Source organism: Artemia franciscana, chromosome 4, assembly GCF_032884065.1.
Source record: "Artemia franciscana chromosome 4, ASM3288406v1, whole genome shotgun sequence".
In the NCBI taxonomy this organism is placed as follows: domain Eukaryota; kingdom Metazoa; phylum Arthropoda; class Branchiopoda; order Anostraca; family Artemiidae; genus Artemia; species Artemia franciscana.
In genome coordinates this window covers 54,727,868-54,748,123 of record NC_088866.1, presented here as the reverse complement: position 1 = coordinate 54,748,123, position 20,256 = coordinate 54,727,868, and the positions used below count along the sequence as shown (strand labels likewise).

The following is a 20,256-nucleotide window of genomic DNA, read 5'->3' as shown; positions in this document are numbered from 1 at the left end:
AAGAATCTATAACTACAAAACTATATAAATGGAGAATAATTTATATTGTGTAGTGTTTTTGTATTGCTGCCTGAAGGGGTAGATGTGTAAAGCCTGAAGGGGTAGCTGGTTCAAATGGCAGAGCATGGTATCATTTTGACCTTTTTGCAGGTTCTATGGGAAAGATTTACGATGAAAATTCAAGATACGACTGAAATAGAATCGAAAGCCTCTTTAATGCTTTTAAGGATGGTTGCATGGTAAGATATATCTTTCCCTTCTCTGCAGTTTGTATCTCAAATGTTTCAAAATTTTAAGCTAATTTTAATATTTAGGAAAGAAAATTGTAAAATTCTCGAAAGATTTTTTAAAATGTCACTAAAAAATAGACTCCGAAGTTAGCCAGGATTTAATTGCAAAGAGGTGTTGTTCATGTCTTTGCTTTGAACTAAAAGAAATCCATGATTGAATTTACTAAACGTCAATAAATATTTCATTTAAATATCCATTATCAGTCTAAAAATCATATATTTTAACAAATATTTTCCTGCCAAAAGATGAAGATTAAAAACTCTCTTAACCCCAACTATCTGCTTATCCTCTTGCTAAACGAATGACATTTTACTACCCTTATAAACTACCCTGTTTTTAAATGAGCGTTATTAAGCAAAATTACATCGTTGTATGGCTATTACTCTGGTTTTACGGTATCTATTTCATTCTCTTTTCCCTTGAAGTAAGGGCAAGAAATCAATGATTAGGTGGGGCATGTTTTACGTATGAAAGATGGCAGATTGCCAAAGACTTGTCAACGAAAAGCAGGCCGTCCTCAAATGGAGTAGGATTTAAAGGAAATTGAAACTTCATGGGAGGGTATAAAGAGTGGAGTTTAAAAATTATTGGAACGGAAGGGGGTGCGTGTGCAGCTGAGTTGGCCTCAAACGGCTTGGTCCTGGAGTTAAGTTATTAGCAATAGTAGTTAATAAATTAGTCATGAACTTCATTGATAAAGCTGTTATTCGTTTTGCAAGGATTTACTTGCATAGCTATTTTCATATTTGGATGAAAAACATTTCCTATTCCAACCCCTTGGCTCCTTGTAAAGGTTAGACTTCAAATCAGAATTTTAATTACTTTAGCCACAAATACGTATAGGTCCATTCCTATTCCTATTTTTAAATATACTTATTTTTATTTATATTTATATGCATTTATTTATGTACATGTATATTATATATGCGTTTGTATATTATTTTTAAATATACAAATATACTTACTTCCTATTTTTAAATATATATGTGGCTGTGTAAATTCCACTTAGCCAGCTTAGACCATCAGGGTGCACTTTCCTGTTGCTTTAAAGATACAAATATATAACTTTCTCTTCTTTGCTTTCTCTTTTTTTTCACGCCTAATAGATGAAGGAAATAGATGTTGCCAAACTTTGTGTTTTTTTGATGGCTCAGCTGTAGCCAATTTGAAAGTAGAACGTCCTTGCATGAGGTTGGAAAAGACATCAGGAAGTAATTTCATGGTATTGACTTTCCTGGGATAGAGAAACTAGGGATGGTCTGAATAGAGTGGGGGGGGGAGGATAAGATTGAAAGCTATCGTGGCCTCAGGTTTGCAAATTGATGAGTTTTTAGTGGTTCTTCTCTTTTTAAATTGAAAAGTAAAATTTTAGCATGTAATTTTTCTTTGATTTGTATTATTGTTTATTGATGTATGTGTGTGCTGATGTTTTATGTGGGATTTTGCGCGCAGATGATGGATTTTGCGCACTGAGATGCAAACAAACTGCACTACGTATATAACGTAAGGTATGACCGGAAATGGTGTTTACTTTCAAAGTTTTAAGCGTATTCATGTGGACGATAAGGTTACGCTTTCTAAATAAAGGCAGCACTTTTTTGAAGAATATTTTAAATATTTATACAATTTTGATACTTAAGGTGACAAGGAATGTGAAAATTTAGTCTGGCTGTTTGAACTGGTTTAGTGGAAATTAACTTAGACATATATAAGTAAAAAATTGGAAACTAAGTTTTTAATCTGAAATACCTGCATATGCAGCTTTACTGTTTTTGATTATAGCTGGGCCAAATTAAAAAAAAGAAGTAATGTTGGTGAAAAATTAGCATTAATAAGCGGGAAACATATGGCACCGACCAGCTTAAGAAGGTATAGCTTCCCTTTGAAGGTATTCAACGGATTGTTAATGTTTGAATTTTTAATTGTCAAATTTAAGAAATTCATTTTGCTTATTCATTTGCACGGCTCAGTGTGGCAACACTGGCAAAAGTGTGATGCTGCACTAATAACTCCATGATTTGGAGAAAGAAAAATCTTGTGAAAGTTGTGACTCTCAGATATGAATAGGCCCATGAGAGATCCAAGGGGGCTAGAAATATTTCTTTGTTGATGCCCTTTTACTTTAAATACAAAAATTCTTCTGATCAATTGTTTTGCCAATCAATTAGAATACAAATATGATTAGATTTGGCAAGTATTTTGAAAAACCTAGCATTAAAAATATTCAGTTTTATTGAATTGAACTCTAAAGTTTATTACATTCTTTATAGTACTATATCGAATTTTGTTGCATAAAAGTTTTTCAAGTCGCTATAATAAATGCTACGAATCAGCATAACCTATGTATGTATAATTAGATAAAACTGATTAAGCTATTAATTTATAATTATGATTTATGTATGACCTGCTAGAAATCCTTGCTTGAAAGTTGATGGGGCGACTCATTTTTTGGAATTTTGAGGATAGCTTTCTTAGTTAATGCAAAAGATACTGAGAAATTTTGTTTCCTCATAACAAAACATTAAGGAATTAGAGACAAAAAAAATTGTCTCAAGCTCCGGGTATTCCCCCTAATATTTTCCCATACTATTTTAAATAAATTTGCCGTTTTACCTTGAATAAGGCTATGTCTATGCTGTCCCTTAATGCTTGTCTCCTTTTTTTATATGTTTTTTTTTTCTACTTTCGCTCTCTTTTTTCTTTTTTCATTAATTTATCAGAAATTAAATTTGCAAATTTTATTATTGGTCATAATTTCTCTGTTTAATGGAACTAGCTTTTTTTGAATATATTGTCCCTATCTTTTATTTAAGTATCATATTGACCTGATCAAAATGAAAGTCTCCAGCAGTCTCGGAATAATTAGAAAGCTCAAACACTTATTTCCAGGCTCATTTTTTAGAAGCTTTCCATCAGTCTACTTTAGTCCTAGGATTCGTATTATTCTATTATTTCGATGCCATCCTTTCCCTTGTCACTAAAGTCACTTCAGAATTTTATGATAAAGTAAGGACCATTTTTCAGGAAACTATCCATTCTTCATTTAAGCCCTTGTTTAATTTAAATTCTCTTTAATTTCTGTTATGTGCTTCTTTCACTTTTCTATAGTTGTATACCTACCTTCCTGCTTTCGTATATAATAATGCATCTTTTATTTCTAACAAAAGATACTAGCCTAGTCGTTAGCACGCTATACTCGAAATCCCTTGTCCATGAGGACTGGGGTTCGAGTCCTGGTGTCGCTGGTTACTTGGTTTGGAAGGAGGGCCAGTGGCGTGACTCTGTAATCCCATTTACGGGTCAACTCAGTTTTAAATAGGAACCAGGGAAATCTGGGGAAGATTAACAGGAAGGGCGTGCAAAAGCACAGGATGGCTGGCCCCAACCCCCAATTAACTTCCTGGCTGAAGGGTCTTGAAACGGAGAGTTCGTCCCCAACGCCGGTAGGAACGAAAGTACAATGCTGTATTCTTCATTTCATTATTTTTCTTTTCTTATTTCTAATCAATCAGATTCAAATCGATTATCATTTTTGTACTTTATTTTGCACAACAATTTATTCATCATACTCCCTAAGTGAGGTCTGATTTTAGCCCTCGGATAGTCTATAACACGACCAATCATGCTCCTGGAGTCTCTACGAAGCTGCCACTTGTTTGGTATCTTAAGAAAGAATAGTTTTAGCTAATGATTGAGTGAAAAGTAAAAATAATATAATTTTTACTTTTTTTCATCTGTGTTTTTGTCGTTTGCTCCTGGAGTTGATGTTTTTTGATAGGGTTTGTTGTTTATTTGACTCAGTGAATTATTGTGAAATTGTCTCGTGTTTCTAGTTATCTTGTACCTTGCTTATGTTTTTTGGTATCTTTGACGTGGGCGACTGTATTTTGTTAGTATTTTGGTACATAGAATATTAGTAGATTTATTATATTATGTTTTTTTTTGTTGGTATTTTATCTTCCCTGTTATTTGCTAGCCAAGGATTCTTTCTGGGAAGACTGTATTGAAGTTGGTTTTAATGAGTCATGGATTTATTTTTATTAGTTTATGCTAAAAAAAAAAAAAAAAATCATATTTCTTTACAATTTCAATTCACATGTCATCTTGAATTGCAGTGCAGAAAAATTAACTATCAGCAGCAACATCAGTGTATTAATAAGTGTTGGCCTAGGAGACAGAGGAAAAGAAGATTTCCGCCTTGCTTATGAAACGTGTTCGGCCTTACTGAAGCTAGTACCTGATAGAATTAAGTCAGACTCATTGACTCCACCTTTAAGGTAAATTTATTTTGTTTTTATTGCTCCTTTTCATTTGTTGTGCTTATGCTCCTTGTGAAAGGTGAAATGCACCTCCCCCTCTCGTAGTTTAAATTTTGTTTTAAAATTACGAGCCGTGATCGGTGATGATTTATTTGAATTAGTTCCTTAGTTTCTTCTCCATCATCAGTCGTTATTCAATTATCACAACATAATTCTATTTTAGTAAACAATGACAGTAAGCTTCGCGTTCACTGAAAATATAAGTTTCTTAAATTCTAAAGTAAAATATTTCATTGGTAATATCTGTTTTTTGAAACTTGATTTGCTCTCAATTATCCCCGGCGAGCTGCCGTGTCCTGAAGATTAGTTTCTCGCTTAAAACACTTAATTCCTACATGGCTTCGGGGGGGGGGGGGGGGTCCTGCCCCCACTCGTCTTATAACGTTGATCTGTGTGAAATTTGGACATGCTCCTAAATCTTCTTAATTGGCCTACCATCTAGAGCCAAATGAAAAGCAGGTTGTCCCCAAACAGACTGGGAGGGTGTTGTAAGGAAATGTTTAAGAGAAGTTGAAACTTCTTGGGAAAGTCTAAAGAGGGAGGCTTTGAATAGGTTTGGGATGGAGGAGGAGCTTGCGTAGCTGTGTTGGTTTCAGATGGCTTGGTGCCCAATTAAGCTGCCAATAGTAGTTATTCCGGGCAGCTGGCCTGCTTTGAAGATTTTTGCTTGCTTGGAACAATAATTTCCTTGTAAGTTTGGGATGGACTCTCTCCCCGCCCTCCTGGAGGAAAATTGGTCTGCTCTCCTGCCAGTGGCAGGTTGCTGACTGGAGGACAGTAGTTAATAAGTAATTACTGATCAAGTGAGTTGATAGGAAGCGAAAGTTCTGTGCATTGCATGGACAGTATTGACCAATCAGGTGTAGACTGGAAGCTTCAAAGAGAAGATGGATTCAGACCCACTCTCCTGAATACGCTCTTACTGACATCTATACTTCGATGAAGTACGTCCTCTTGGATTATCCGACAAGTTCCTCAGTTACCACAACCTGTTATGCAGTTGACTGTAGACTGGAAGCTATAGACTGGTGTAAGCTGTAGACTGGTACAATCAGGTGTAGACTGGAAGCTTCAAAGAGAAGATGGATGCAGACCCACTCTCCTGAATACGCTCTTACTGACATCTATACTTCGATAAAGTACGTCCTCTTGGATTATCCGATAAGTTCCTCAGTTACCACAACCTGTTATGCAGTAGACTGTAAACTGGAAGCTGTAGACTGGTGTAAGCTGTAGACTGGTACAATCAGGTGTAGACTGGAAGCTTCAAAGAGAAGATGGATTCTGATAAAACAAAATATATTTTTTCAAACTATTTCCTCTCCTCTCCCCTCCGAGATTTCGAAAAATTTTTTTTTCTATCTTTGTTTACAAACTAAAAAGGTACCTTCTCCTACCTTTTCTTAAATTGGCACTATTGGTTTATGGGGATGGAAAACTGTGTTTATAGGTTTTGGCAGTATCAAGTAGTAATATTATTCCTTTGAATCTTTTGTGTTTCTTTCATCACTTCGTAACCCCTCCGCTGGAATGCAGCTCTGGATACGTTTTTATCACTTGATACTAAATAGTATAAAAAAATAGTATTAAAATAAAAAAATAGTATTTATCACTAAATAGTATAAAAAATAGTATCACTTGATACTATTTTTGAACGAATTGTAAAAATTTGCAGCACTATCAACTATTAACTGTTGTTTTTTTATGTGATTTACAAGGAAGGACCCCCTCCTTCACTCTGTACTGCTAGTTATCTTATATTGCACTTGCAATAGACTCTAAAGATTTCGAACTGTAAAGATTTGCTATTTTCTAGAACTTATAGTAAGAGTTATCTATTAATCTAGAAATATGTCTTAAAAATTAGTTTTTGTAAACTTAATTGAATGTTTAGGAATTTCTGAGCCTCATTTTAATTTAAAGGTCTTTGGAAGAAGATCTTTTGGCTCGTTCAATGCTAAAAAAAAGTTTTCAGGTCAGGAAAGTATCTTATCCTTCAAATACAATTTATTTCTAGATATTTAATCCTAGTTGCTCCATCCTTGTTTCTTCGATAAAGGGTTTTATTAAATAAGCAAATTAACAACAAACCCGACGTTTATAAACTTGTATGGGTAAACAATAACCTTTATGAAACTCCACTTACTTAGTCACTACCAACCATCCTTACCAATCCCCTCAACGCCTCTCCCCCGAAACGAGTTTAATATTCTAGCTTGTTTTTATATCTAGCTGGCTGATGTTCCTGATATGAATTGTAACGAAGCATTAAAAGAAATTTTTTTGAAGCATTGAAAGCATTTTGCTAATCTGAGAAGGGGGGAGGGGTAGATTGCATTTCCAAATGCCAGTTTTTCAGCCACAGCAGTTTTAAAATTCTTTGGCCATGTTATACTTTACGTTTAATTTTTTTTTTCAATTTTTAGCTTACTCGGTTTTTGGAAAAGGAAAACTCATAAACTGAAGTATTTTGAAAGCATCCGAATGCAACTGTCGCAAATACATATCATAGTTTTTTTTTTATTATTTTTTCTATTTTTGGTCTAGCACCTGTAGTTTCTTCCTAATATTTGTTAAATCTTTTGTCTTAGGCATTTTTACTAAACAATCTAGACATAGACTAAACATTCAAAGAAAGAGATAAAAAGTTACTGAAGTTAGGAAAAATCTGAAATATTATAATTTATAGTACTCAAAACTTCAATTGAAAGTATTTCTACACTACTAGTTCTTTTTCTTCCCAAGCATCAAAATTTAGAAAAGCACAAAGTTCAGAAAATTAAAATTATTCTGCCAGTCAAATCAAAGATTTCATAAAGAATTCTAGAATTTGCTTTTTGAATTCTAGAATTTAGAATTAGAATCTAAGGTTTAAAGAACTTAGAATTTTACAATTAGAGTTATGAATGTAGAAAATCAGCAACTATGACCAAAGCGCAAATTTCAGAAAATCATATTATTTTGCAAAAAGTGTGGATTAGGGAAAAAGCACGGTTTTATTTTCAAATCTATCGTTAAAAGTCTTTGGTGTTTGGTGTTTGGTCTTCAGCTAAATTAAAGTTCATCTTCCTTCCATAAATGTTCCCTGTGTTGAACCAATCAAGCCAAGAGGTGCTCGACGTTTCGACGTTTATCATTAATAAAAAGTAATTTGATGCTATCCCTTTTCAGGGATCCCTATGATGAACAAGTACTCTCGCTCAGTAGTAGATCTTTGTTTGGTGAAGAAAAAGAGTAAAATCGTCTATAGAAACGCCGACCAAACCCTTTGGCCAAGAGGTGCTCGTTGCATCAATAACAATATATTGATGTTTTTCAATGAATTTATAATAATTTATTTCTCCACTCTATTTATGAAAAAATAAATGAAATAACACAACAATAGAGAGTCAAAAGAGCCAGTGCAAATCAAACTTTTCGTATGAAACAAGTAATGATAAATGCAAAAGAACCAAATGCAAAAGAGAATGAAAAGGAGATAATTGCTGGGGTAAGCCTCTCTTTATCTTTGAATGCCACCCTATTTGATTTCAATATTCTTCCAAAATAGAGAGACAAAAGAACCAATGCAAATCAAACTTTCCGTATGAGACAAATAAAGACAAATGTAAAAAAAACAAATGCAAAAGAAAATGGAAAAGAGATAATCGCTGGGATAAGCCTCTCTTTATCTTTGAATGCCACCGTGTTTGATTTAAAAATTTCTGGTGCACTAAACCTTGTGGGGGCGAAGTTTTTCAAAATAAAAATTGTACTTAAATGTTTCACCTTAAGTATTCCAGATAGATTAGATGTATTACTGGTTTTTCACAGTCTATATAGACAAACAATTTTCTGAGAAGAAGCTATAGCAGAAAATTACGAGTTTTGTATTTTAAATTATCTTTTACAGTTCTAGTTACTATTCAACTATAATCATATCAATAAAGAAAAGACAAAAGTCTCATTATGCTAAGTTTGAGCCCTCCCTCCACCCTCGGAGACTAATTTTAAGGGAGCTTCCCCCTTGGCCTTTATGGTATCAATAGATCTCCAATAAATGATTTTTTTTTAAGACAATGACAAATAAAAAAAAAAAAAAAAAAAAAACGCAAACCAACTGACTTGATCTTAACTCTTTGGAGAAACTTACTTGCACATTAATTAGTACTTTATTAGCATATAGTATTTATTGGCTCTCGTGATGATTTTCAAATTTTTTCACAGTTGGAAAAGGTTTTAAAGAATAGGAAGATGCCAACCAAGAGTAGAATACTAGAGGCTACTGTGATGACAGTGGTCAAGTACGGTTCTGAAGCGGGGCAGCTCCTAAAGAAGGAGAAGTATTGGTTGGATCTTTTCCTGAAGAGTTGTTTACCGATTCTTTTGGGTACCCGTCTGACTGACCGTATTTAAAACAGAAAAATGTGGTCCAATCCTGTTTCCTATGGCTGTAAAGAGAGAAAGATTGAGTCTGCTATGAAACGCTCCTTTGCTAGGGTTTTGCTAGGGTCAAATGAAAAGTGTGTGATCCCCGAATGGGATGAAAAGCGGCTGTAAGAAAGCATTTAAGGGAGATTTAAACTTCTTTCGAGGATGTAAAATGAGAATCTTTGAATAGATTGGGACGGAGCATGGAAGTTCAATTGATTCCCGAGTCACATTATAGTCACACTTGTGGATACAACTCAAAATTACGGACAACAACATCACCAACTATGTATCATGTTCGTATCGCATTGAACCCTGTTCAACCATCATGCACAAAAATTATGATGGACCAACCGTGGTTAAGGTTTAAGGCTGAAACTTTGAAACTAGAAAAATGAAAGCTTCGAACAGTAGTTTTCCTATCTTTGAGATGAATCTGGAAAAATATGAAAAAATATAGTATTAGTAGGCAATAGTTGGAAGCAACTTAGTGTTGATGTAAAATTTTCAACCAGCTTCTTATCGTATCAGTTTTTCATTTTTGTAGTACAAATATGTATAGGTTAAAAAAAAATGTCATTTTAAAATTTTGTCTTTTTGTCTAAATATGTGACTGTAGCGTGGCCCTTGCATAAGTATGATAAAAAAGAATTCAAAAGTGATTACTTAAGTTCCAGTATTTTTTCTAAAGTTTTCCTTTAGGAGGGAGTGGGGCTTGAATCAAATTAAGATGTAAGGAGAAAATGTAGCTTGCGTGTAGGTATTGTTTGGCCTGTTTTCTGAACTGAATAAGATGAGGAAAGCAATTTGTTTAGGTTTTGTATATATATATATATATATATATATATATATATATATATATATATATATATATATATATATATATATATATATATATATATATATATATATATATATATAATATGTTATTTTTTTTAGATTCGAGGAAGACCACCTGATGTTTAGAAATCTGAAGGAAATTCTAGTATCTGGTATAACAAAAATGGAAGATACATATTACATTCCCATGACAGGTCAGGCTGTCGCCGTTATTTATCAAGTAAGAATCTGATTATTTACTTATTGACAAATCAGATAGGCAGGAATATTAGTGAAAAGGCTTATATGTTTAATAGAGAGGAGAAGGGGCTTGTTCTAGAATTATCTGAGTGATAGATCATTTGAAAATAAGAGGAATGTAAAGAAAGTGGAGAGAATATTAAAATATGAACTAAGGAAGAGTAAAGTGTAAAGTATGGATAAAATTGCCGAGGATCTGGAAGATGCAGCTAGACGGCATAATAATAAAATATTGTACTGGTATGTTCACAAATTGAGAGGGAGTAGTCCGTCTGAACTTGTCCCAGTTAAAGATAGGATTGGGGCCACAATTAGTGGTAAGGAAAGAGTTAAAGAAAGTTGGGCAGAAGATTGAGAACGTGCTAAACTGGGATAGAGTTACAGGAACAGATATAGAGGAAAACAAACTTGTGACAGGCGTAATTTTCAAATTTTCTGGCAGGCAGAAGTCAGAGGGTGAAAGTAGATGACAAGTTTAGCACAGTTGTGCCAAAAATATCTAGTGGTTCTACAGGGCAGTGTCACCGGGCCCCTGTTCTTCAATCTTTTTGTAAACGACCTACTTGACAATATTAACACAGATATTGCACTCTATGCTAACGATGCAAAGCTTTTTAAACCTATTAAATGCCTAAATGATATTCAAGAACTCCAGACTGACTTGAACAAGATAGCCGATTGGATGAGGACGGGGGAAATGGAGGTCAACACAAACAAGAGCTCCTATCTCTGCCTAGGACCACAGAATTTCAAGTCAACCTATAGCTTTGAAACCAGCTTAATACCAAAAACATCTTTAGAGTGGGACCTCGGAGTAATAATAGACTAACATACACCAACCACTTTGAATCTATTGTGAGTAAAGCTTTGAAAGTAGTTGGATTTATTCTTAGAAACTTCAATATAAGCGATTCTCAGCTTTTGTCAACTCCATTCAAGTATCTTGTTCGGTTTGTCATTGAATGTGGTCACGTGGCAATAAGACGTCACTTTCAAAATGACATTGATGCACTTGAGAAGATTCTGCACTTGAGAAGCAAAGAGCAATAAAATCTGTACCAAATTAAGAGGCCTCTCCTACTGTGAACGATTGGAAAAGCTATCACTTCCTTCCATCTCCTATAGATTCCTCCGAGGTGATCTTATTGAAACTTTCAAGCTATGTCACGAGAACTACAATAACATTGGACCAGAGGAAATACTTTTCTTTAACACAAACAATCTGCGAGGACATGACTTTAAGCTAAAGCAAGATACTTTTAATTAAGAAGTTGAAAGGAGGGCCTTCTCAAACCGAGTAGTCAAGGAATGGAACAACCTTCCCAATAAGTGGCTATGGCTGGCTCTACCAATTCTTTCAAGAATAGCATTGACAGGTTTTTTAGTAAAAGTAAATTTATATCGAGGTAAAAACCTTTTTATTGATGTGACACCTTGAATGTAAAAGAAGATTTATACTATGAGAACGAATCAGCGAAATTATTAAAATGATGAAAAAATAAAAAGGTCCCAGGTTCTTAAAATGACTGTTTTAAATATGGTGACTATTAGGTTAAAAATAAGCTACTGAAGATCATAAATGTGATTTTTGAAGAAGGGGAAGTACCTAGTGATTCTAGGAAAACCATAATTAAGCCCCCATATAAGACCGGTGATAAAGTGAGTGTGGTAATTATAGAGGCATTAGCCTTGTCTCTGTAGGCAGCATATTACGTAGTACAGTGATGATTTTGAGACTGATAGATTCTATAGACACAGTTTTAAGAGAAAGAGAGTGTGGTTTTAGGAACGGTAGAGGTTGTTTCGACCAATTTTTCACTCTTAGGTTAATAATTGAGAAATGCCTTAGTCGTCACACTCCTTTAGTCCTCAATTTTGTAGATTATGAGCAAGCGTTCGATTCTGTTGATACAAGTGCTTTAGCGAAGGTATTATCCTTGTATGGTGTATGAGACAAATACATTAAAGTCATTTAGTCCTATGTACGAGAATAATACTGCTGCAGTTAAGTTAGAAAATGAGTCTGTAAGATCGATTTTAAAATGCAACAGTAAAAGAGTTACTGACTTTTACGTTGCTGTTTCTGAACATTGGAATAAGTTGTTCAGGTGGAGATTCTTGCAGCTTATCTGGAAATGCTCAAAGAATATTTGTTTTCTAAATTTATTTATTGTGTATTCAAACGTCAATTCCAGTAATTTTGACATCCTACAGAGTGCAACGCTCTGAATGAATTTGTAATTCAACTGAATATTTTTGAAATGTTAATAGAATAATTGTTGATAGAATAACGTTGCCTTAGAATGTTTGCACTTCACTTATTGCAACATACATTATCACTTGCCGTATTTTTTGGAGTACCTATCTTGTTGTAACTGTATCTTCGTGAAGTTGCAATTTTTTACTCTTGAACCTGGTCCTGATGCCTGGAGTATTGGGTGTTGGGAGAACCGTCAACCGGTTCAAACTGTTTGGAGTTTTGACACCTGCATCATTGTTCATTGCCCTTATAAAATCTTGATCTTTTCGGTTAATATTAGTTCTTGAGACTATTTTTTAACATAATGGTGGAAATCGTTTACTGTGTATTTTGTGAACTTTATTAGTATTAAAAAACGGTTTTTTTTTAGAATAAAATCAGTAAGGTAAATCAGTAAGGTAACGTAAGCAATGGAGATAAAGAAAACAGTAAAGTGTATAGAGGCTGTGCTAATAAAGCCGTAAATTTTAACCAACCTAACTAATGATAAATTACTAGGGGTAGCATCTGTTTAATACCTCACACATTTACCGCATTTATTATTACTTATTTCACTATCACCATGCCTTTTGAATTGTGTTTTTTTCCCTTTTCCTGAATAACTTGAGCAATTGAGAAAAATTCACCAGCGAAGGACTCACAAACTGAGTCTTTGCCTGTGAAGCCATGAAACTTGACCAATAAAACTGCGGTAAATCATTAGGTGTGGCAACTCTGCAGTAACACCCTGCAGTCTGCAGTCTGCAGTTTACTACGTCCTTTGAAAGTTCTGACCATCTTTGGTCTAACTACTTCATCTTATAGATCTACTAGGACTGCGGAGTCACTAAACACTTCATCTTATAGATCTACTAGGACTGCTGAGTCAGTTTTAAGTGCCGCTGATTTCAACTCCGACACCAGGCATGTCGATATACTGACTCCGACTCCATCCAGTAAGAATTTACTGAAAATCCGCCTCCATGACTCCGATTCCACAGCCCTGATATCTACAGCTTGGTATGCATAGGAAATATAGTCATCTTTATTAAAGTGACGTGTACATACAGGTCGAGGCATGGGTCTACCTACCCATGGATTGCACTTGCTTAGTCTACCCATCTGCACTTGCGTAAACATTGAAGTTCAGTTAGGTAGACATGTTAAGATCGCTCTTAGTTGCAGATGATAAATATAGCGCAAAAGAGACTTTGTGATCAGTAAAATCCATGATCTTAGACACACAGTTCTAAACTCTAGAACTGGAGGCATAGCTGCAATTTGTTGTAGCCAATTTCCAAATTTAGACATGACAGGAACTATCTGGGTATAGAGGTCCGGACAAGCGTATCTAACTAGACACACGTTTGAATTCTAGTTAAAGGACGTAATTGACACTTTACCAAGTTTTTGTCTTTACATAGAGTTTGCTCCTACTGACAAGAGCAAAGAGAATTATGAAGTTATAAGGGTTGGATCTCGGATGATTTTACACGAAAAGATGAAAATTACAAACTACTTGTGCCACTTACAGCATATTATCTAGTGGAACCATCAAAAAAGAAAAATAGATATTTTATATTAATAATCTATTATGCATTAGGATTCGTCTGTAAATGATATTCCCTCTTTTTGTAACTTCTTTTTGTCCTCTAGCTGGCTGATGTTCCTGATATAATCTGTAATGACTTACTGAAAGAAATATGTACCATTATTAACAAGAACTATGGGGATGAAAATGGGCAGTTATCTCTATCTTCTAAAATTCTAAGTCGTCTCCTAGCCTTGTTTGGACATGTGGCAGTTCGTCAGATGAATCATCTAGATGTGAACATTTTCTGCGAGTTGAAGAGGAGAGAACGAATCAAGGAAGAAGCATTGTTTAATAAGAACAAAAGACAGAGCAAAAATAAAAGAGCTTCAAGGAAGTCTTTAGCAGCAGACACGACGCTAAAAAAAGACGACGAGGTTGGTACTAATTTATTTCTGAAATGCTAGTCGAAACCACCTTGTGTTGTTTGTGAATTAAAATGGTTTTTCTTATAATAACATTAACAATTCCCTAAAATCCCTAGGGCTATGGCAACACAAAGGAAAAAATTCAGTTCTCATTAAATTAAACAAAATTGACATAAACCGAAACGCTATCTAAAGAAAACATAACACCAATACAAAAATCTGTTTCTACGTTCTATTGCAAGTCTAAAAAATCGTGTTAATCCTTCCACACTCGCTAAAGACTCTCCTCTCAGTATACTGTCCAGCCAACTTTGATCAAACCTAAAATTTCCACCCATTCTTGTTGCAACTCACTCGACTCTTCACACTCATCTGTCATAAGACCCACCGTGTCATCCATAATTCCACGTATAAAAGGACTTGTATGCTTAAACAAGTGCATATATGCTTTCTCTGGAATTTTAACGCCTCCTCCTAAAATTTGTTAACAAATGGCGAGACACTATACTGTGGAATATAAAAAAAAATAATGTAGAAAAATAAAATGTGAAAAAAAATAATGCAAAGAAATGCGGAATGTAATGTATTAAAAGACCGAAATCGTTATAACAAAACATAATTCCTTTTTATATGATCACTCATCAAACAGGGGCTTTATAATGTAAAGTAATGGAGAATGAATCTCTGAGCCCCCCCTCCCTCTCTCTAAGAAACTAAACTGTATGCTTTTAGTATCTTATTTTTTAGTTTTATAGTTTTTCCTGAGTCTAAAAAATTTGCAAATCTATTGCAAGTCTAAAAAATCGTGTTAATCCTTCCACACTCGCTAAAGACTCTCCTCTCAGTATACTGTCCAGCCAACTTTGATCAAACCTAAAATTTCCACCCATTCTTGTTGCAACTCACTCGACTCTTCACACTCATCTGTCATAAGACCCACCGTGTCATCCATAATTCCACGTATAAAAGGACTTGTATGCTTAAACAAGTGCATAAATGCTTTCTCTGGAATTTTAACGCCTCATCCTAAAATTTGTTAACAAATGGCGAGACACTATACTGTGGAATATAAAAAAAATAATTTAGAAAAATAAAATGTGAAAAAAAAAAATAATGCAAAGAAATGCGGAATGTAATGTATTAAAAGACCGAAATCGTTATAACAAAACATAATTCCTTTTTATATGATCACTCATCAAACAGGGGCTTTATAATGTAAAGTAATGGAAAATGAATCTCTGAGCCCCCCCTCCCTCTCTCTAAGAAACTAAACTGTATGCTTTTAGTATCTTATTTTTTAGTTTTATAGTTTTTCCTGATAATCCCACCAGTAATTGACAACAAAGCTCTGAGCTCTAGTTTTCTTACCCTCTCTAAAAAGCTATATTACCCCCCTCCCCACCTAACCCTACTCTCGACCGTCTCCTACCAGAGAGGATCAAACTTACTATGAACCGCTTAAGGAGGAGCGGAATATATTGCTCCCAATGAACTCAATAACTGTTTAATTTTCAATGAGTTTCCTTATTGAGTTCAACAATCAATTAAAACTTCTTCATTGTAAACTTTCTTCGTTTGCTTGTGTGTTTGTGAAGTGTCGTTTTTGCAGTTTGAAAAAAATGTTTGTTTGGTTTAAGAAAGTTTTTTTGTGCAACTTGTTTTACTATATTTGCAAGTATAATAAGATTTTTTCTAGAAGCCATGCTTTTATTGTAATCAAGATCCTTAGATCAAACGGAAACGTTTTTTTTTTGGGGGGGGGGTGTAAGAACATATTCTTTTATAATGTGAATAAGACATACCAATTAATTCAATAAAATTTTAGATTTTGGAGCGGGCTCCACTCTCGTACTTGGTCAATCTACTTTTCATAATACAAATTAAAATAATATTCAGGTTCCACTCACTCTGTCGGTCAGTGGAGTAAAGATAATGACTGCTAGTGACGTTTTTCGCCCAAAATTTGCAGTTTTCATAAATTTGTGTTTTATGCTCATTTTGAAAATACTTTTTAAGCAAATTGAATGTCGGTTTTTCATTATAACTTATAGTTTTTTGCTTTATATTTGAAAGATATATCTTTGAATTGGGGGGGGGGGTGTAAGAACATATTCTTTTATAATGTGAATAAGACGTACCAATTAATTCAATAAAATTTTAGATTTTGGAGCGGGCTCCACTCTCGTACTTGGTCAATCTACTTTTCATAATACAAATTAAAATAATATTCAGGTTCCACTCACTCTGTCGGTCAGTGGAGTAAAGATAATGACTGCTAGTGACTATATTCCATAGCAAAAAAACATCTGCTGTTTTAGGTAGAACTAACTCGAGCAACCCAAATTAGGGGTATTTGATTTCGAACTTAGCGTTCTGATGTAAGAAATCTTATTTTTCGTTATTTTTCGCCCAAAATTTGTTTGGGTGAAGTTGTTTTTCGCCCAAAATTTGCAGTTCTCATAAATTTGTGTTTTATGCTCATTTTGAAAATACTTTTTAAGCAAATTGAATGTCGGTTTTTCATTATAACTTATAGTTTTTTGCTTTATATTTGAAAGATATATCTTTGAATTGCCAAATACACCTAAATAAAACCTTTACTCCTCTCTTGACCCATTTTCTAAGTAATTTTCTACTGAAAGATAATGAAAGATATATCTTTGAATTGCCAAATACACCTAAATAAAACCTTTACTCCTCTCTTGACCCATTTTCTAAGTAATTTTCTATTTTTTTTTTTTTTTGTCATTTCAAAATTATTAAGTATGTAGGCCAGTACCTCATTTTCGTAAGTGTTGTCGCATTGATCTGTGAAAATGAAATATATATATATATATATATATATATATATATATATATATATATATATATATATATATATATATATATATATATATATATATATATATATATATATTAGAAAGGTCGTGTCTCATTTTAACTGCCCTTGGTACTGTAAAATAGTGGTACACTGGTACTGTTGTTTGTTTTTTAGTTACATAAAATTTAAATTCAACGAGTTTTGCTTGTAGGTGTGTTTTTTCAATTATCTTATTTTCATTATTGGAAAGAAAGAGAAAATGTGAGAAAAAAAGATAAAAACCAGAATTTTAAGAAAGAGAAATTAAAGAAGAAACAAGAGATGAATGCAAGGGAAAACCGCCCAAAAACCAAAGAATGGACGGGCAATTGGCTTTAGTAGGAGGCTCTAAGACTTGGTTTTATGGCTGCGGCTTATGCAGTCTGGAGAAGAAACATGGATGCAATTTTCGTTATTGTCATTCATTTCAATTAGCCATCATTCCATTCTTCCATTAGTATAGGCCTATTTCCAATTATGGAATCACAATTTCTTCAGGGGCTCTCACATCACTCTAATTACCGCTCAAGATTATCGAAAAATAAGGATGCATGGGTGACCTTATCTATCACTTATTTATCTACCTTATATATCTTCTTATGTTCTCCATCTATACCTATTATCTATCACTGAATCTTATAGTATAATCTACCTAGATCTCCTAAATGTTCTATTTCTCATTTCAAGAAGGGGTTCGTGATTTTTGATAGAATAGGCATAAGCCCCATTTTTTTGGGGAGTTGACTTGCGACAATTGATACACACATTGTGTCAATTTCTTCTCGTATGCATGGATTAATGTTAGTGAATTCTGCGGATAGATAATTATAACAAATTGATAGAGATGGGATTAAAAATAAAGATCGTTTTATTTGGGAAAAAGGGACTTGAAATCTATCCCTGTAGTTACAATCTTGAGTTGAAGGGCCATTAATTTTGTTTTACAAGAAGGACGCTTACGCTTAGACTCGCTGTTGTTTAGAGAAGGAATTTGGTAGGAAATGTCTCTAAGTCTCCTTCTTTCGGAGTCTTCAAAATTGCTTAGATATTCAAGTTTTATTGAGATGACTAAAAATGGGACTAAAATTTATAAGGAAAATTTTTTTTGAAATTCCTGCCCCTCTTGTTGTAATTTTGGTTAGAAAGGGCATTAATTTTATTTTACTAGACGCAGGTGTACGCTTAGACTCGCTGATGTTTAGACAAGGAATTTGGTAGGAAATGTCTCTAAACCTCCTTTTTTGGATTCTTTTTTCGTTAGGAGTCTTCTTTTGGAGTTTAATTTTCGTTAGTTTAATTTCCTAAAAATGGGACTAAAGTTTATGAGGAAGAGATTTTTTGAAATTCCTGCCCCTCTAGTTGTAATTTTGGCTAGAAAGGGCATTAATTTTATTTTACTAGACGTAGGTTTACGCTTAGACTCGCTGATGTTTAGATAAGGAATTTGGTAGGAAATGTCTCTATGCCTCCTTCTTTTGGAGTCTTCAAAATTGCTTAGATATTCAAGTTTTATTGACATGACTAAAAATGGGACTAAAGTCTATGAGGAAAAGATTTCTTGAAATTCCTGCCCCCTCTTGTTGTAATTTTGGTTAGAAAGGGCATTAATTTTATTTTACTAGAAGCAGGTTTACGCTTAGACTCGCTGATGCTTAAAGAAGGGAATTGGTAGGAAATGTCTCTAAACCTCCTTTTTTGGAGTCTTTTTATGTTATGAGTCTTCTTTTGGAGTTTAATTTTTGTTAGAAGGGGCATTTAATTTAATTTTTTTAGACGCAGGTTTATTCTTAGACTTGCTGATGTTTAGAGAAGGAATTTGGTAGGAAATGTCTCTACACCTCCTTTTTTGGAGTCTTTTAATGTTAGGAGTCTTCTTTCGGAGTTAAATTTTTGTTAGAAGGGGCATTTAATTTTATTTTTTTAGACGCAGGTTTATCCTTAGACTTGCTGATGTTTAGAGAAGGAATTTGGTAGGAAATATTTCAAAGCCTCCTTTTTTGTCTTTTGATCCATTATTAGTAATAAAATGTCTCAAATTTTTTTAAAATTAAAATTCGGGATGAGGTGAAAAATAAAAGTTTTGGAAATTTTCATGAGGATTAAGGGATTTTTTCAAACATTACACTTGATTCCGAATTTAGTTTTAATGTAGATTGTTCGTGCTTTATTAAGACTGTGTAAGGATTTTATGATAAGAATGCCTCATATTCATTATAACTTGTTTCTTTTCAACTTGAATTTTATTTAGGAAGATGAAGATGAAATAATGGGAGCTGTGGCCGACGATGCGGAAGCAGAATTCATAAGAGCTGTTTGTGAGAATGAAGTTGTACTTGGGGATTCCATCCTTGGTAAAGGAATGGCATTATTGGTTCAAGTTTGTTTAAATCCTGGGAAATATTCTGATATAGATTTGCGTACATCTGCAACCTTAAGCCTAGCCAAGTGTATGCTAGTTTCATGGAAATATTGTGATCTTCACTTGCAGCTTCTGTTTACTATACTTGAGCGTACAACAGAACCTACAATTCGTGGCAATATAATTATCGCATTAGGAGATATGAGTTTTCGCTTCCCCAACCTGATTGAACCATGGACGCCACGTATCTACGCGCGACTTCGTGATAACTCAAATTATGTACGGAAAACTACATTGACAGTTTTGACTCACCTAATACTTAATGACATGGTCAAGGTAAAAGGCCAAATCTCTGATATGGCTATGTGTATAATTGACACTGATTCTAAAATATCTGGTTTAAGTAAGCTTTTCTTCACTGAGTTGGCTCAAAAGGGGAATTCACTTTACAATGTGATGCCAGACATCATATCACGTATGTCAGATCCGGATGCTGGTGTTCCTGAAGATGATTTTCAGACTGTTTTAAGTTTCATTATAGGCCTAATTCAGAAAGAAAGGCAGAGTGATTCATTGGTTGAAAAGCTGCTGTATAGGCTAAGTGTTGCTCGGATGGAAAGACAATGGAGAGATTTGGCTTATTGTATCAGTCTTCTGTCATGCACTGATAGAAGTCTCCGAAAAGTGCAGGTATTTCTATTGATTTTAAGCTATTTTTCGTTTTATATTAGGATTCTAT

General features: G+C 34.0%; 1 protein-coding gene across 3 annotated transcripts in view; it reads left to right on the top strand.

Moving 5' to 3' along the window:
* The window catches only part of LOC136026608 (condensin complex subunit 1-like), a 57,591-nt gene that overhangs the window by 4,506 nt on the left and 32,829 nt on the right, over positions 1–20,256 (top strand). For all 3 annotated transcript variants that reach the window (XM_065703332.1, XM_065703330.1, XM_065703331.1), the window contains exons 2-6: positions 151–239; positions 4,407–4,568; positions 9,960–10,080; positions 13,996–14,307; positions 19,407–20,207. In XM_065703332.1, the coding sequence (XP_065559404.1) occupies positions 172–239; positions 4,407–4,568; positions 9,960–10,080; positions 13,996–14,307; positions 19,407–20,207 (1,464 nt within the window). In that variant the 5' untranslated portion in view covers positions 151–171. The remainder of the gene's footprint in view (positions 1–150; positions 240–4,406; positions 4,569–9,959; positions 10,081–13,995; positions 14,308–19,406; positions 20,208–20,256) is intronic.